The 17268-nt window shown below is 48.7% G+C and overlaps 1 protein-coding gene across 3 annotated transcripts in view; it reads right to left on the bottom strand.

Annotated features, from left to right (window-relative positions):
- CCNJL (cyclin J like) overlaps positions 1–17268 on the bottom strand; it is a 59279-nt gene that overhangs the window by 41831 nt on the left and 180 nt on the right. Inside the window, exons 1-2 of one of the 3 annotated variants that reach the window (XM_084761210.1) lie at positions 16970–17166; positions 16484–16588 (exon numbers count right to left, since the gene is read on the bottom strand). In XM_084761210.1, coding sequence (XP_084617336.1) covers positions 16484–16546 — 63 coding nt within the window. In that variant the 5' untranslated portion in view covers positions 16547–16588; positions 16970–17166. Of the gene's footprint in view, positions 1–16483; positions 16589–16775; positions 16919–16969; positions 17167–17268 lie in introns of those variants that run through there. The other 2 variants (XM_084761212.1, XM_084761211.1) reach the window with 2 other exon arrangements.

Below are 17268 nucleotides of genomic sequence, written 5' to 3' on the forward strand. Positions count from 1 at the left end.
AGGCTATACAGAGATACTCTGTCTTGAAAACAAAACAAAACAAAACAACCCCCCAAACCAAAAAACAAACACACAAAAACAACAACAAAAGCCCCCAAAACAAAACCCCACTATTTTGTATGTAACTAGAAATATTTTAAAAGGATGATAAATTATCTATCTAGAAATCTGACACTTGAAAAGCAATGTTTCCCAAAGTATGTTCCAAGACAAGGCAGTCCCGTGACATACCACACTGCTCACTCCAAAAGCATGGATCAACACAGTCCCTGGAACTTTTGTTTGGTGAAGAATTATTTACACAATTTGGGGGAACAGCACATTAAACTTACTTTGCCACAGAACACCGCCACGATCACCTCCTTTTGGGAGGGCAGAATAACAGCATCCCACAAAGCGGGGACTGAAACAGCATCTTTGAGGGCTGGCTGATGAGCATGTGCAGGGAAAAGCCCAGAGCCTCTGCAAGGAGAGGCTCAGGTGAAAATCCCCAGCGCAATGCTCCGTAATCTGATGATTCCTCTAAACCCAGAGATTTATGCAAAGCTTGCGGAGATTAAGAACTGCAGCTCCCACCTGCCAAGCTGCCTCGGTAAGAATTTCCCTGTGGCCATGATATTAGCAGCCTGAGAGAGAGCGCTGACAGGCTTGAGAGGGCTGGTATGAAGAAGCCCCCAGGCAGCCAAGGGTTGGGTGCCCACCCCAGGTATGAGGACTAGGGTACTTGTACTAAGTACCTGTAGATATTTAATCTTTTAGCTACACACCTGTACCCCGCCACCTCATACTACGTTATACCTCACAATATGCTAGTGGCTTCCAGGCCTCTGTAAACACTGACCTGCTCCCTCCATAGAAGCCCGGTGCTACTGCTTGCTAGACTGAGGGGCATGCCACCTTGAGGCAAGGAAGGACAGGTCTTTCTATTTACTCCCTGAAATCCTTCAACCCCCCCAAGCTGCTACAGCTCTCCCAGGACTTCATGTGTGTTTGGAATTTCTCAGTCTGATAAAACAGTTTTGCATGCCTTCTGATAAACAGAGTTTTACCTGACATCCATACAGACAGACTTAACCTACATATTTAACGTAAAGCAAGAGGTGAGGAAACACCATGTGCAACTAAAGTGACCGACAGGAAGTGGGGACTTGCAAATCTCAAGAGAAAATGCAAGGAGAGGGGGTGGGGCTCTTCAAAGGCCCCAGCCTCTCCTCCTCCTCTCAGCCTGCTGCTTTAGCCGGAGGAGGCATTTTTCTCCTTTGCAGACACTGTTTCAACACTCCCTAAAAGCCAATAGTGCCGGTAACATCCCCTTCTGCAGAAGTTGGGCCCATCTTCCTTCCAGCGAGGTAGGAAGTTACGCCTGCGACATCTGTGACTGGCGTGAGTTCCACACATCCCCACATTCCCGAGAGAGAGAGCCGTAGTCACTGCCCCTCTTAAGCACTACTCAGTACCAGGCTCAGCTGCAGCCAGACTGTCACAGACAGTGAATGACATGTCTGTTCACCCCTCACTGGTCTGCCATCCCACTCATTCCCCAGAGGCCTCCGCACATCCCCACAGATAACATGCAGGGTCTCTTTCATCACCTCCTCCCTGGCCCCTCCCCACCCCCCACCCCCGCCCCCAAGGTCTTCACGTCAGCCAGCTTCCTGATATGACCACATCCCTCACACCTCCTGGATGAGGATCCTCCTACAACCTCTTATCTAGGGTCAGACCAGTGTGACCCTGTTTCATTGGCGTCCCTGTAACTGATCTAGTCTGTACAACTCTCTTCTCTGGGTCCCTCCTCCATCACCTCTTCCTTCTCTTCCTCTTTCCCTCCCATCCCCCTTTCTCTTTCACAGCCAACCCCCACCTCCTTCTCTCTTCTTTCCCCCTTCTCTGCCCCCCCCCCCACTGGGGAGTGAACCAAGGAGGCCTGCACATGCTAAGCAAGTGCTCTAGGATGGCAGGCATCATTGACTCTCTTCTGCGGAGGACTCTAAAGAGCCTCACTGATACTCGAAGCTTCTGTCACTCATCTTCAGATTCCTTTTATGGCTTCTTCTCCTAGGCACCTTAATGTGAAGGCTGCCATGGGTCAATGGGAAATTAATGTCCACCATTACTTCCGAGCTGGGCTCCACTCTCCTGCCCACTCACTCCCGGGTCTTTCAAATGATGGACAGCTGGCCACATGCACCAGTCACTGGCTTACAAGTAGAGGCTCCTCCCCCATGCCGGGTTCAACAGTGTCTCCTTCAAATTCATGTCTACCTAGAACTTCAGAATGTGACCTTACGTAGACAGAGAATGTTCTCAGGTGGAATTCAGTTAGAATGGGGTCACAGTGTATTGGGATAGTTTCTTTAAAGAAAAGAGAACAGGAGCCAGGTGTGGTGGCACACACCTTTAATCCCAGCACTCAGGAGGCAGAGGCAGGCGGATCGCTGTGAGTTAGAGGCCAGCCTGGTCTACAAATCGAGTTCAGGACAACCAGGCCTACACGGAGAAACCCTGTCTCAAAAAAAAAAAACCAAAAATAAATAAATAAATAAATAAGGGAGAGAGAGAGAGAAAGAGAGAGAGAGAGAGAGAGAGAGAGAGAGAGAGAGAGAGGGAGGGAGGGAGGGAGGGAGAGAATAGGGCTGGAGCAGTAGCTTAGTAGTTAAGAGCGCTTGTTTCTTCCTAGGATGGGGCTCAGTTCCCAGAACCCATACTATGGCTCACAACTATCATAAGATGAGGTCCATGGGATCCATCGCCCTCTTCCGACCTCCAGGAGCCCCAGACACCCACGTGGTATACAGACATACACACAGGCAAACCACTCATACACATAAGATAAATCTTAAAATTTTCTTAACTGAAAGGGGGGGGAAAAGCCAGTCAGAAAGAAGATAAGGTAAAGAGAAATGACGTGACGATCTTGTTAAGACAGCAGGAATAGGAGAGGTGCAACTGGAAGCCAAGTCATGGCGCAGACTGCCATCAGCCACCAGAGGCTGGGAGAGGCGGGACCCGATCCCCTTCTGAGGGCTGACATCATGATTATAAACTTGCACCTCAGAACCAGGAGAGTGCATTTCTGCTGTTTTAGATCCTGTGGCTCTTTCTTTATTACAGCAGCCCCTACCAATTACATTCATCTCCCAAACTCCCCGTTGAGGGGAATCAAGGGGTCAGCTTTAGCTCTTCCTTGAACTTTGCAAGCCAGCTCAACAACGGTAAAGGGCTCTACATTCAAATCACAGCGGCTCCCTGGTGCATGGTGTGCAGTCAGTGGGGGGCGGGGGGGGACAACAAAAAACACCACATAAAAGGGCTGCTGGGGAAGTTTGGGCAATTATTCCTTCCTCCCCGCTCCCCTCTTTTCTTCCTTCCTTCTTCAGACAGGAACCTCATATATCCTAGACTGTCTTCCAACTCGCTATGTGTCCAAAGATGACTTTGAACTTCTGATCCTCCCGCCTCCGCTTTCTGAGAGCTGGAATTATAGGTATGTGCCACCATGCCATTTTATGATGCTGGAAAAAAAAATCCAACGTTTTGTGCGTGCTAAGCAGGCACTCAGCCAACTAGGCTACATTCTCAGCTTCTCTGAAGCAGCTTCCATAACCAGATAAAATCACGTGTACAAGGCATTTGGCAGCCTCTGGCGGGCACCCTGTAGGTGTCCAGTAAACAGCAGTGACTTCCTTTAGTGGAAGGAAGTTGCTTCCTTTAGCCCTTCAGCATCAGTTACCTTCTGGGGCTCCCCAAGAACGATGCTTTCTGTGAAAGCCCTGGACGGTCCCAGCTCCGGAGCTCCTGTATTCCAAGCGGGGAGCTGCACACAGCCTTTCGCTTCTCTCCACTGGTTCTCTTGACTCTAGTGCTTAAACCTAAAAGCGTGCAGTCTTTCTGCGCTGGTTCACACATCACTCCCTCCCGTGGATGGCTACAACACCCCTGATAACCAGGGCCTGATACCTGCGGTACATTCCTCTCAGAGCTTTTCCATGAGCATTAGGGATAAGGGGTGAACTTCTAGGGAGACCAGCACCCCCAAAGTCAACACTCCTGGTCCATCGCCCTATCTTCCTCCAAGTCACCAAACCAGTCCCTGTGGGGCTCATGTTTTGCGAGGCTGTCACATGCTACCACCCTGGCCCGTGCTAGAGCAACCCCTTCTTACCTGTCTCTGCCTGCCCTCCTCTTTTCAACAACATCCTCTATAGCTTTGCAGCAGACCCCAGGCAAAGCCTCTCACCTGTGTATTGGGTGGGGGGAGGGGTGAACTTTTTGGAGTCATACTAAACTTTCAACCTACTAGCTTTGTGGACTCAGGTAAGTTATTCAATTCTCTAAACTTGGCACGTCCCATCTGTAAAGTCATGGGCCTCGCTAGAGAGGGTTGCATGAGAGCCCAGCAACAGAAAGGAAATTTATCTCTCTCTCTCTCTCTCTCTCTCTCTCTTTTTTTTCGAAATTTATCTCTTAGTGGACAGTTGAGCACTCATTAAATGGTGGCCGCAGATATAAACTGTAAGCACCTGTTCGAGGTATACTGTCATTACTGGCTCCTATGGCCATTAATACGTGGCTGTAAGTGGGTTTATATGAATGCCCTCAGGTATGCTAAGGTTCTCGGGTAAGATTGTGGGATATGGCTTCTCTTGGCAAAGCATCAGGATGGAGGGTTATATACAGAGCTTGTTAAATGCTGCAGACAAAGAGGCTCCACAGTGGGCCACACTGAGTGCAAATAAAGATAAGACGGTCGGTCCAAAGAGATATCCAAAGTTTGTTCCCCCACCCCACCCCACACCCTGGCTCAGAGGCACCGAAGCCCAATGACGGATGGCTTGATTTCTTCCCTCCTGACTAGAACCTCCCTCCCCTGAGAGAAATGTTATCTCCTGGGTGGCCCCATCCCTGGCAAGGTGTCCTTCATTGATCTGATGAGATTTCCCAGAAGCTGCTTTGCAACTAGTTTTTAAAGAGCTGGGCAAAATTTTACAAGATTACAATCTCAGGAGGCTAAGTGGGAGGACGGCAAGTTTGAGGTGAGCCTGGCCTCTATAGTGACTCTGTCTACACATACCTTGAACCATGAGAACTAATATTCAGGGTGAAAGAGAATTGTCTTTGTGGCTGGGTTCGGGAAATGTAAGTAGAGGCGAGGATGAGAAGGCAGAAGTGCTGAAATGTTCACAAAACTGAGTCTTAGTCTGCAGCTCTGTCAGAACCAAAGTTAGCAGGAAAGGAGACCGATTTTAGCACCAAGTCAAAAGCTTTGTACAACTCACGTCCACCTTCTCACCCAGCTCCATGATGGCCCAGCTGTCATCTGTTTCAGGGCAAGTCCCTGTTGTACCGTCTCCCAACTGCAACCCTTCTCTGCATACTACAGATATCAACTTAAAGATAAGACTTAAAAGGTTAAGTCTTGAAGCCGGGCATGGTGGCGCACGCCTGTAATCCCAGCACTCTGGAAGGCAGAGGCAGGTGGATCTCTGTGAGTTCGAGACCAGCCTGGTCTACAAAATGAGTCCAGGACAGCCAAGGCTACACAGAGAACCCTGTCTCGAAAAACAAAAAAACAAAAACAAAAAGTAAGTCTTGAGTCAGGCAGGGGTGGTGGCACAAGCCTTTAATCCCAGCACTTGGGGAGGCAGAGGTAGGTGGATCTCTGTGAGTTAGAGACCGGTCTGACTATGTTGATTTCTAAGAGATCTAGCCGGCCAGGGATACGCAGTGACAGCGACACCAACAAAGCTAAGTCTTGGCTGAGGTGGAACTCTAGGGACTACAGGTGGCAAGGCTTCCTGCTTACTGGGTACCTGGGGCATACATTTAAAGTCTTGAGGCTGATAGTATTACTAGTATCCGGGCTGCCTGCTTTTCCAGACTGTGGTAACACGGACCTCTAGGGAGGAACAATGGGCTGTTAATGCCCAGTCTCTGGTTGTATAAAGTGTCTGTGGTGAGCAGGCAATGACAAGGAGCACTGTGGAACAGCCCCTCCTGCTTAGGACAAGGAGCTTCAATCCTCACCTTCAGGAGCTAACCATATGGAAGGGAGGCAGGAACCATCAGTACATGGAACAGGCGAGCTGGAGAAATCTTGTCCCAAAATATAAAGTGGCAGGGCAGAGTGGTACACACCTTTAATCCTGACATTTAGGAGACAGGTAGGCAGATCTCTGAGTTCAAGGCCAGCCTGCTCTACATAAAGAGTTCTAGGCCAGACAAGGCTGCATAGAGAGAGCCCCACTTCCCACGTCTCTCTCTCTCTCTCTCTCTCTCTCTCTCTCTCTCTCTCTCTCACACACACACACACACACACACACACACACGGGGGTGGGGCTGACAGAGACGGAGAAGAGGAGTGCAAAATAGATTTGTCTAAAAATTTTTAATGGGTTAAAAAAAAAAAAAAGAAAAATCAAGGCAAAACCCCAATACACACAACAAAGTCATAATGGTTAGCTTCAGAGTCAGAAGCGCTCTAAACTGATTGGATTTTTTTTTCTTGTGACCAAAAGTATTCACACTGGAAAAGATAAAGCTATCTATGAGGTCCACTCTAATGACTCCAGACTCTGGCACCATCTGCTCCAGTGACCTGCAAGGGACCCCCGAGCCTCAGGATAATTGAAACTCTGCTTCCAGAGCATCCAATTATGGAGTAGCTGCCACTTGCAGTACACACTGCAGTGCCAGGGTTAAGAGGGGGCAAGAGTTTCCAGCCGAGACTCCCAAGAGCCCCCACTCAGCTCCTCATAGGGCCTTGGGCCCATTCCCTGCTACAATCAAGAGTTCATGGACCTCTGAGAGACCCTTTCCCATGCCTTTCTATTTGGGGGGTGGGGGGGGCCTTCTCACTCCAGAGTCCTGAGCTTTTTAAACACAGCCAGTGAGATATCACTTTTAGCTAATCCAAGGGCACTACTCTTTAAAGGGGATTCTGTCTGGGCCAGCAGAGTTACTGGGAAGCAGGCAGGCTCATCAACAATAGGGTAGGTACATTTGGTAAACATGCAAGGTTCTTACGATGATATCTTAGCGCACACAACTCCATTTTAGGAATCTATCCCCAAACAGACAGAAAGATAAGGCTCATTTATCACCACAGTGCTAAAGACAATTAAGTGATTCACTTGAAACAACCCAACAGACATTCAGGGGAAGAATGGCCGATCAGATTCTTACAACAGGCCCCTGAAAGGCAGAACGGCACAGATGAATCGCAAAAGCATCATGGTAAGCTGAGAAGCAGAAAGAGGGCATGTGTGACTCCATTTATATGCACATAAAACTCTAGAAGAGACCAGCTATAAGCCGTAAGAGGAAGGAGTAGATGAGGGATGGTCTGGGGTTGGGGGCAGGCTTTACATAACCTCCTTTGTCTTGATCATTCTACTTTGCCTGTTTATACATGTTCCTGAAAACTCACAATACACCGTAAACTGTATGCGCCCTTCAGACCTGTGCAGCATACTATATGTCAGTAAGTCAGACACACTTGATAAAAGCAAGTAAGCATTGGAACTTAATCCTACAGCAAAAAGAACAATCAAATCATGGTACAAGCGTAAGGTAAAGCATTGTGCATGATGCTGGCAATGAAAACTTAAAAGACGTGGGCTAGCCAGAGCAGCAGGTTAATTTTGGAACTCGAGGCTAAAACAGGAGGAGCACAGGGTCACATCTTGCCCCCTTTTATTTTTTTTCTTAAATGTGTATGGGAGCTTTGCCTGTATGTATGCTTCTGCTCCACATGAATGCAGTACCCAAGGAGACCCAAGAAAGGGTGTTGGGTCCCCTGGAAGTGGAGTTATAGCAGATTGTCAGCTACCATGTGGGTGATGGGAATCAGACCCAGTCTTCTGGAGGAGCAGAGCAGCCAGTGCTCTTAACCACTGAGCCATTCCTCCAACTTCTCTTGTGTCTATTTTTGCAGTTATCTAAACACATTCTCTCTCTCTCTCTCTCTCTCTCTCTCTCTCTCTCTCTCTCTCTCTCTCTCTCTTGCTGTGTGTGTGTGTGTGTGTGTGTGTGTGTGTGTGTGTGTGTGTGTGTAGCTCAGTGTCACCTCATTTTGTCAGGTGCTCACATTTTAGAAAAACCTCTAGCTGCATTCCTTTTGCCTAAGGGGCTAAAAGACATAAGGAGACCAAGACTAAAACCAAGACAAGGACAAAGGCTCAGGGTGTCAGGCCTGTCTTTACATCCCATGCTTCAGAGGCTGGAGGGTCACTTACAGCACATGTCCTCGTCTTCTCCCAGGGACAGTGTGTGGTCCAGAAATCAAAAGCATTGGGCTTCCTCAGACCAAGAGACACCGAGACGAAGTCTCTCCTGGGTGCTGTGTTCACACCAAGCACTTTGGTACTCTACGGCCTGAGGTCTCAGGTAAACACGCAGAGTCTTTATTCAGATTTTGTGCCATCCTCTTAGGAGGAGTTGGGCCTCATGGTACAGGCTCGTCACTCCAGCCACTTTGTAGGCTGGGGCAGTAGGATCAAAATTCAGGATAGTCTGAGCAACTTAGTAAGGCCTTGCCTCAAAACAAAATGTGAAAATAAAGAAAGAAAGAAAAGAAAACAGGGTTGGAGTTGTAGCTCAGTATTAGAGTACTAGCGTAACATGTATGAGTTCCTCCGTTTAATTCCCAGTAACACACACACACACACACACACACACACACACACACACACCCTGACTATACACATGTGATACATTGGGGTCAAGGGCTGCCTAGCTGGACAGTTGAAGGAATGCCATTTAGCCTTCCAGCAGCTCTCCATCCTTCCTGGGTGGTCTCCCATCCTATCTGTATCTTCCTCCTGGGCAGCTCAAGTCAGCTTTGCAGTTCAGACAGCAGGAAGACCCTCTCTGTATTATAATCTTAAGTTTTACTTACTTCCAGGAAGGAGCCACCAAGGACAGCTGCTTAGAGTGACACTGGAGACATGAGATAGCCCTGCTGCTATAAACAGGCTAGCACTTGTCAAGACCAGCACTCTTAGGTTGTCACTGGGCAGACTCAACCATCAACAGTAACCAGGAGGTCTTTTCCCCTACCCTCACCCCCACCCCAAGGACATCTTTTTATTGGAAAAAGTGGGTGTGCCTCAAACACATGGAAAATGGCCCTTTGTGTACAAAAGAGTTTGGAACCCAAAAGAAGAAAGGGACTGGGAAACCAAATGGACAGTAACCAAGCTGAACTGCTTTCTTTGTTTTTTGTTTTTGTAGAAAGGTTTCTCCATGTAGCCTTGGCTGTCCTGGACTCACTCTGTAGACCAGGCTGGCCTCGAACTGACAACGATCTGCCTGCCTCTGCCTCCAGAGTGCTGGGATTAAAGGCGTGCGCCACCACCGCCCAGCTTGAACTGCTTTCTTTATTGGCCAGTTTATTTTGTTTTTAGGAATTCAACTCAGGGTCTCAGGCATGTTAGTCAAGCACTCTTTCGCTGAGCTATATTCCCTACCTTTATATCATTATTTCTTATTTACTTATTTTGTGATTTTTGAGACAAGGTGTTATCCTGTAGCCCAGGCTGGCTTGGAGCTCTCTATGTAATGCAGGCTGTCCTTAAACTCAAGTCAGTCTTCCTGACCAAGCCTTCTGAGTGTTTGGGATTACAGAAATGAGCCACCGTACCCGGCTTTCCTCCACCCTTCTGATAGTTAGCTTTTCAGACGGAATATCAGTAAGTGGTCTCAGACTGGCCCTAAAGTTGTTCTGTAGCCTGGACACATCTTGAACTTTCAATCTTCCTGTTTGAAGACCCGTACCATCAGGCCTGGCTCCTAGTCAGATTTTTGAACATGGACTTGGGTCCCACTTTTCTTTTAGGAGACAGAGACCCGGACTAGTGTAAGGAAATTAAAGGAATTCAAGAGAAAAAGTTGTCACAAGTGACAACTGCCTAGTCTGTCTGTCCATGGACAAGCGGTGGCAGAGGCCAAGTTTCTTCAAGGCAAGAGGATTCTTACACAGGTGCCATAGCACACGTGGCCAAGATCAAAGAAGCCGTACTTGACAACAGTCCTTCTGGATGGGGTAGGGTGGAGGCCAGCACCTGCATCTGCTATCTTCTAGGCGTGGCTTAGGAAAAGCACAGTTCCTTGAGACCACAGCACAACAAAACAGACGACGGTGTCTTGAACACTGACAGAGCTTAAGTTCCCTTCCGGCTCAGCTGGTGTTTCTACTCTTTGCTAAAACAAAAAATGACTTTAAGACAGTTAGTCACTCTGTGCCTTGCAGGTCCCCATTGCAAGATAGGACGAATCCCAGCACTGAAACCAAGATGGGAGTAAGCAAGATATACGTGGGCAGATGCTAGCAAGGTGTAATGTTCATAGTGAGCACAGCTACCGCAATAGTATCACCGCCAAACCAAACCTCTGTTGTCGCCATTTTGGAAGATAACTAATAAACACAACCAAAACCTACTAAAAATGTCCTGTACTGATGCAGGTTCGACAGACATGGCTTTGCAGAGCTGGGGGACACAGCTTAGTGGGAGAGTATTTACTTAGCTATCACAGGCCCTGGGGCTGATCCCCAGCCATAGCAAACAAAATCAAAGCAGTGGAAAACATAGTCTCACATAGGCCAAGGCGTGTCAGGGTGCAATGAAATCGTTTCAGGAAGCAGGAGGAATGTATCTGGTGACAAGGCGCTGATCAACATCGCAATCTGGGGCAGGAGAAGTAGGCCCTAAGGAACCCCATGGGTTCCACTCTAGGAGACAGGGGGCAATCTGGTAGAAAAAGCTTCTAGGCTTTAGGCTCCTTAGAGCCCAGAAAGCTACATCTACTATGTCACATCAAGATGGGGGACAGCCTTGTGGCTTTGGGAGGGAAGAATCCACTCCTAAAACCTCTAAAGTCGGGGCTTCCTGCAACCCAGCACCAAATCACAACCACAAGGAAGGGTCCTCAATCATTTCCTTGCTTGTTTTCATAACCCCCACCTCCTCCGAGTTGGAGAGTAAGGGCTACAAAGTGATCATAAATCCAAAGGTGATGAGAGCAAGACTTGTCTATACTTGATGTTCATTTGGGGATAACATTCAGGAAGGAAAATGGATGCCCCTGGCTGAGGTCTGGGAGACATTATTCCTGTTACCTAAGCTCAATATGCAGTCATTTTCCCAAGCTACTTGACAGCACGCTTTGGGCCAGACCAGGACACCTGGCTCTGTGGCTCATTATTTCCTTATTATCCCAGAAGACAGTACCCAGATGTCTAGGGAGTTTAGAATGTACTTTCTCTTTGGTCCTGTGTCTGACCCTACAGCCAGCTGAGACAGGAGCCGCAACACCTCCCAGTCCTATGCCAGAGATCAGGTATATAGGATCCCAGAAAAACACTTCTGTACAGCTATTCAACATATCCCAGCAAGGTCCACTGGGTTTCTTTCTCTAGCCTCTCAGTATGATGTGCTTGTATCAGGTAAGGCAGCAGCCCCTGAGTACTCTATGCACCAGATACTAGGCTGGGAATGTTGAGGCATGATGGGTATCTCATGCCCACAAGCTGCTCACAGCCTGCGTGGATGAAAGAGATCACCAAAAAATTAAGTGCAAGATTAGTGGGGCTGCGACACACAGTGGGGAGGACAAAGCTTGCAAGATGAGGAAGGTGAGCCTCCGTGTAGGTACTATCTGTACCCTATTTCTATGCGCATCCCAAACTTATGCAAACTTATTAGGGCAGAAGTCTGAGGACTGTATTAACTTTAAATGTAGCAGGTTGCATTTTATGGAGAGCAAAAAAGATAGCTCTAGCTTTTAATCTGATACTCAAGAGGGTCTGGACCACTAAAAAAAATCACTACCACCACCCTCCACGTCTCTCAGGTGGCCATGATATGCCCCTCTCCCATGTTCAGTGCACAGGGGAGAAACTCAGCTCTCTTGTAGGAGCTACATACAGCTAGTGTTCAACCTACTGCATGCAGGTTGGAAGGGGGCAGGGCTAAGGGGCGCTGTGTTTTAGGATTAAGGGGTCTTCCAGAGAAGCCCCAGGATTGAGGAGGACCAAAGGAGGAACTTAAGGGCTTACTGGGATAGAGGTGGCCCGGAAGGTAGAAATGGGAGGCATTTAAAAGCTACCTTGGCCCTCCCCCATGAGTTCCTGGTACCTATCCAGGCTGGGTGGAAGGCCTCTGGATGAGCCATTTCATTCCTGAGGCCTGCTCTCACTGGACACATGGCTTTTTAGCAAACTGCCATATCACGTTCACTTTGAGCCTTACCCACCACCACACACTGGCCTCACATGACAACACCTCTTTCTTGGAGGGAGAGGGTAAGATAAGTTTTCAAATAGTTCCCAGCCTCCAACTTGCTATGTAGCTGGGGCTATATAACTTGAACTCCTGGTCTTCCTGCCTCTACCTCCCAAGTGTTGGAATTACAGTTGTGTGCCACCACATACAGCTAAGATGTCTTTTTAAAGAGGGGGAAAAACAAAAAACAAAAACCATGAAACACGAGTGCCTTGCACGCATGTTTGCATGTGCATGGACATGTGTGTGAGTGTGAGTGTGCATATCTGTGTAGAGGCCCAAAGTTAACACTGAATGTCCTCTCCATTCACGCTTCATTTATTGATGTCAGGTCCTTTGCTGAACCTAGGACTCCCATTGCCCTTAGGAAAGCTTCTCTCTGCCTCCTGAGTGCTGGAATTACAGGTGGCTACCGTGCCTGCCTGGCTTCTGTGGGCATGCTGGGGATTTGAACTCTGGTCCTCATACTTGTATGGTAAGTACTTTATCTATCCCGTTTAGGGAACCCAAAGAAACAAACCGAAGCCGTAGCTAAGCACACATTATATGACAGGGTCCACTGGCCTCCCCACACAGCAATCCTAAGAGGGAAGCCAGGATACCAGCCACATACCTCCCACTTAGCTCACATTCTTAGATTGTCTCCCTGGATCCTTACATTCCTATAAAAATATGTCTCCCCATTTTATAGGAGAAAATATTGATGGAAATCATTTTCATCATTTGAACATCCAGGGAAGGCTCCATTGTAGACATGCAGGCTCCAGAACAGCCTGCAACTGACTTAGGCAGACTCCTGTGAAACACATATTTTTAGAATCAGGGAAAAGATATCAAATTAAGGGCTGGAGAGGTGGCTCAGAGGTTAAGATCACTGTCTGCCTTTTCGAAGGTCCTGAGTTCAATTCCCAGCAACCACATGGTGGCTCACAACCACCTGTAATAAGATCTGGTGCCTTCTTGTGGTGGGCAGGCACACATGTGGGCAGAATACTGTGTAAATAATAAATAAATCTTTAAAAAAGATATCGCCTTAACAGTAGACAAATTCAGATACTAGTAAATGCTATAAAGAGAATAAAACAGAGTGATCTGGGAAATGGGGGGGAGGGGTTTAAGATATTAGTGGGGGGCCACTATGAGACAGACTGAGAAACACAGACTGCAAAGGAGCAGCCAGTACAAAGGCCCGGGGGCATGAAGGAGCCTGACCTGTTCAACAGACAGAGAGGAAGTCTGTGTGGCTCCAAGGGAGGGAGGGAGAAGGAGACAAGATAAGAGAGTAGGCCAGGGAGGCTATGTCAGGAACTCCAGAGAACAGTGTGGGCCTGGAATTTTATTGAACATGTATATGGGTATTTTACCTACACGTATGTCTGTACACCCTGTGCACACAGTGCCCACAGAAACCAGAAGACAGGGAGTCGGATACCTTAGAACTGGAGGTACAGATTGCTGGGAGCAGCCATGTGGTGACTGGGATTTGAGCCTGGGTCTTCTGCAACAGGCACCAGTGCTCTTAATCACGGAGCCATCTCTCCAGTCCCCTGGGACTTTTATGTGAAGGGCAACAAGTCTTAAAGCAAGAAAAGTGACACAATGGAATTCCGGTTATAGGGGAAAGAATGAACCGCGTCCTCCTGGGCTGAGAGGAGGTAAGTTAGTCAGCTCGGGAGATGCCACTGTTACCAATTCATATATACAGCCCCTAGACTTGTTTATATGGTGTTAAAGTTTCCCCATTGCTGTATGATGTTACACCAGACTCTCCCATCTGACAAAGTGGGGGCTTCTACTGTCCTGGAGACGGCAGATGTGCATTCTGCAGGCACCAGGAGAGAGAAGATGACTGCTAGCGATTCCACAAAAACAATTGCACAGCCTGTATGTAAGCATGCTTTGTGTCTGGCAACATTCGACAAAGGGTGTGTGTCCAGCATGTGCCAGGCACTTGTAAAATTGCTCTACAATATTAAAGAACATATTATTAGAGTCAGTGTTTAATTTTAAGAAATTACCCTGTCTAGGAAAGACAAAAGGCTAGCCCTTGTTCCTCAAAGACAGAAGATCAGCAGGGATACCAGTCCGTTAACCATGGCATTTTCACCCAAAACTCCAGGAAGCCAAACATTCTGAAATATCTTGAGAGGGAAAAGAAATACAGTAAGAATACAGTCAGCAGTATTTGGAGGAAGTGGGACATTGTAACTAAAAGGACATGAGTTTTGACCCTAAGGTCAGCCTCAGGCCTGGAGAGTCGCAGGCAAGTTACATTGTTTCCACAAAGCCTTCTCTTTGAATCACACCCCAAGAGCAGAAATGGCATGTGCTTGAGTTATGTTGAATCTGGAAGGCAGGTTCCCCAGTGGCCCTCACTACCTGTATTCAGCCAATACTTCTAGAAAAGGAGTAAGAACATACTGTTTCATGTACAGCCCTACCTGCTCTGGCCCTGCTTTCTGGCCTTAAACTTCTGACCCTCCAGCCTCTGAGCGCTTAAAGGTGTTCAGTACCAATGCCCTGCGTTTTGATAAGAACCACTTGAACCCAATTTTGTCTCCAGATCCCCCAGACTGGAACATTCTGTTCTGGAAATAGCAAAATAACATGGGGAAGCTATGCCAGAGAGAGACAGGTTAGCAGGTAGAGAAAAAGAGGAAAAAAATAAAATAAAATAAAGCATTAGAATGACTAGAGACATTCACCCCCCAGTGAGGAACCCCTCTCCCTGGAGAAGTTGAGGACTCTTTAAACAGGACTGCCACAGACACTAAGTACCTATGTGCTGATGGGGGGTGGGGTGGGACCACATGGCCCAGTAAGACAACTTCAGTCCTACATTGGCCTGACAAACCAGTTGAAAACACCTCTTCCCTAAATTCATGTCCACCTGGAACCTGAGAACGTGACCTTACTTGAAAGTCGTATCCTAACCTGAGAGGGCTCCTACGGGAAAACAGGCAGAGACCCTCAGACAGACCATATGAGATGACACAGAGGCAGACATTAGGAAGCTAAGACCACTCAGAAAACTGAGGCAAGTGGGGTATGAATTAGGGGACTTCTTGGACAGTAAGTATACAGCTAGCCTGGGATCCATAACAAGACCCTGTCTCAAAACCAAATGGAAAAGATCATCTTCTGGACCCTTCGAACATCCGAACATCGGAGAATACACTTTTGCTGCAGGATGTCTTCCAGCCTCTAGGACTTGGTGACAGGAGCTCCACTTCCATACTTCACACCGACTCTCCAAAGACCCTTCCCAGCCCAAGTACAGAAAGCAAGAAACAGAGGAGCGCGGACTCCGCTGGGTTTTTCCCAGTTTCCCATTGGCCACCAGCAGCAGCCTGGGGAGGTGAAGTGAGAGGGGATCACATTTCAGCCACCACCCCCCCTCCACCTCCCCCCCCCCCTTCTACCACAGGAGGCCAACTGGCAGGGGAATTTGTATTTTCTCCCTTAGCTTTCTAGTTTGCAGCCTCTTTCAGTTAGATACATGTTTCTTTCTTTCTTTTGTTTTGAGACAAGGTGTCCATATGTAGCCCTGTCCTTCCTGGAACTCACCGTGCCGATGGAGCCGGCCTTGAACTTGTGGGGATCCGCCTGCTGGCTCCACAGTGCTGGGATTACCTCAGGGCCTGACTTTCAAATCAGTCATTCAGTTCCTGCCTTAACACATTCCGACCATCTACCTAATATTTCTTTACAACAAACTGTAACTTTATTACGTTTACATAAATGTTTTTAGGCATCTGCTCTTCGACTGCCTAATAATTTTATTTTAAAATCAATTGCCACATCATCATTACAATAAAGGGAAAAATCAGCATCATTTATAGTATGCAGAACCTGCTGTATTATATATCTTGAAATTACACTCTCGGAAATGGATATGCAGGTTTGTTTTTTTTTAAGTCCAATCTTGTACCATTTAAAATGATCTTAGAAGGTAATCCAAAGGGATACGAACTACTCATTTAGTTACATGGAACTCTGCACTCCTGAAAAACCGACTTCAGGGTCTTCTCTCTGGAGGAAGACCACACTCCCCCTGAAGGTAAAAGGGCAGGCGCACAAACAGAAAGGCACCAAGAGTTCTGAGTTCCCACGCGGGCGTCCTGAAGACACCTACACGAGAGCAAAAGTGATTCTAAGTACGCGATTCTTGCAAGTGACAAGGGTTGCGAAGGACTGACCTTCTCGCGCAGGGTGCAGTGGACGTCCGAGGCGACGCGCCCTTCCCACCACGGCTCATCCATCACCGCCGCAGATCCGAGGCTACCGAGATCTCCGGGCGCACCCTGCGAGGACATGGGAAGCTTCAGCAGTCGGAGACACTTCCTCCGCTCCGCCCTCGGTGGCCCTGATCCTCGCTGGTCCCTGTCCCTGTACCGGACGGGCGCCCCCTCCTGCCTCGTTGGAGCTGGCGGTCGCCCACTGTCCTGAAGAGCCAGCAGTGTCCCCCTCCCCTCTCTCCGCCCGCCCAACCTGAGCGACTAGGAACTGTGTGCAACAACTTGCAGAATTTCCAGCGTCCCTTTCTGCAAAAGTTGCAAAGTTGACGACTGTGGTAGCTCTCCCGGGGCTGGCTGGGACACCAGCTCTGAGTCCCCAACTCCTCCCCCGCCTCCCAGCCTTTGTCCTGCTCGCACATCCTGCCCTCGAGCCCGGGCGAGACTCACGCATCGCTATCCCCGCATGGAGGGTCGCGGGTGGCGGGTCCCTTCCTGCACCCGGCACGTTGTGCCCTGCCGTAGCCGGCCGGCTCCCGGCCTCCCGTGCTAGCGACCGCCGCCTCCGCAGCCTGTCCAGCCCGGCCACCGGCGCGCCCCTGAGTGCGCTCGGTCCCGCCGCGGCTCGCAGTTCGGGCCGCCGGGGGCCTCCCTCCCTCGCTCAGGGAATTGGGGGCCAGGCCTCGCGCATGCGCCGCCGGCACCCGGCACCCCGAGGGGCGGGGGGCTGGGAATGGCTGTCTTTCTTT

Source organism: Acomys minous (assembly GCF_964271855.1).
Source record: "Acomys minous genome assembly, chromosome: 16".
Classification (NCBI taxonomy): domain Eukaryota; kingdom Metazoa; phylum Chordata; class Mammalia; order Rodentia; family Muridae; genus Acomys; species Acomys minous.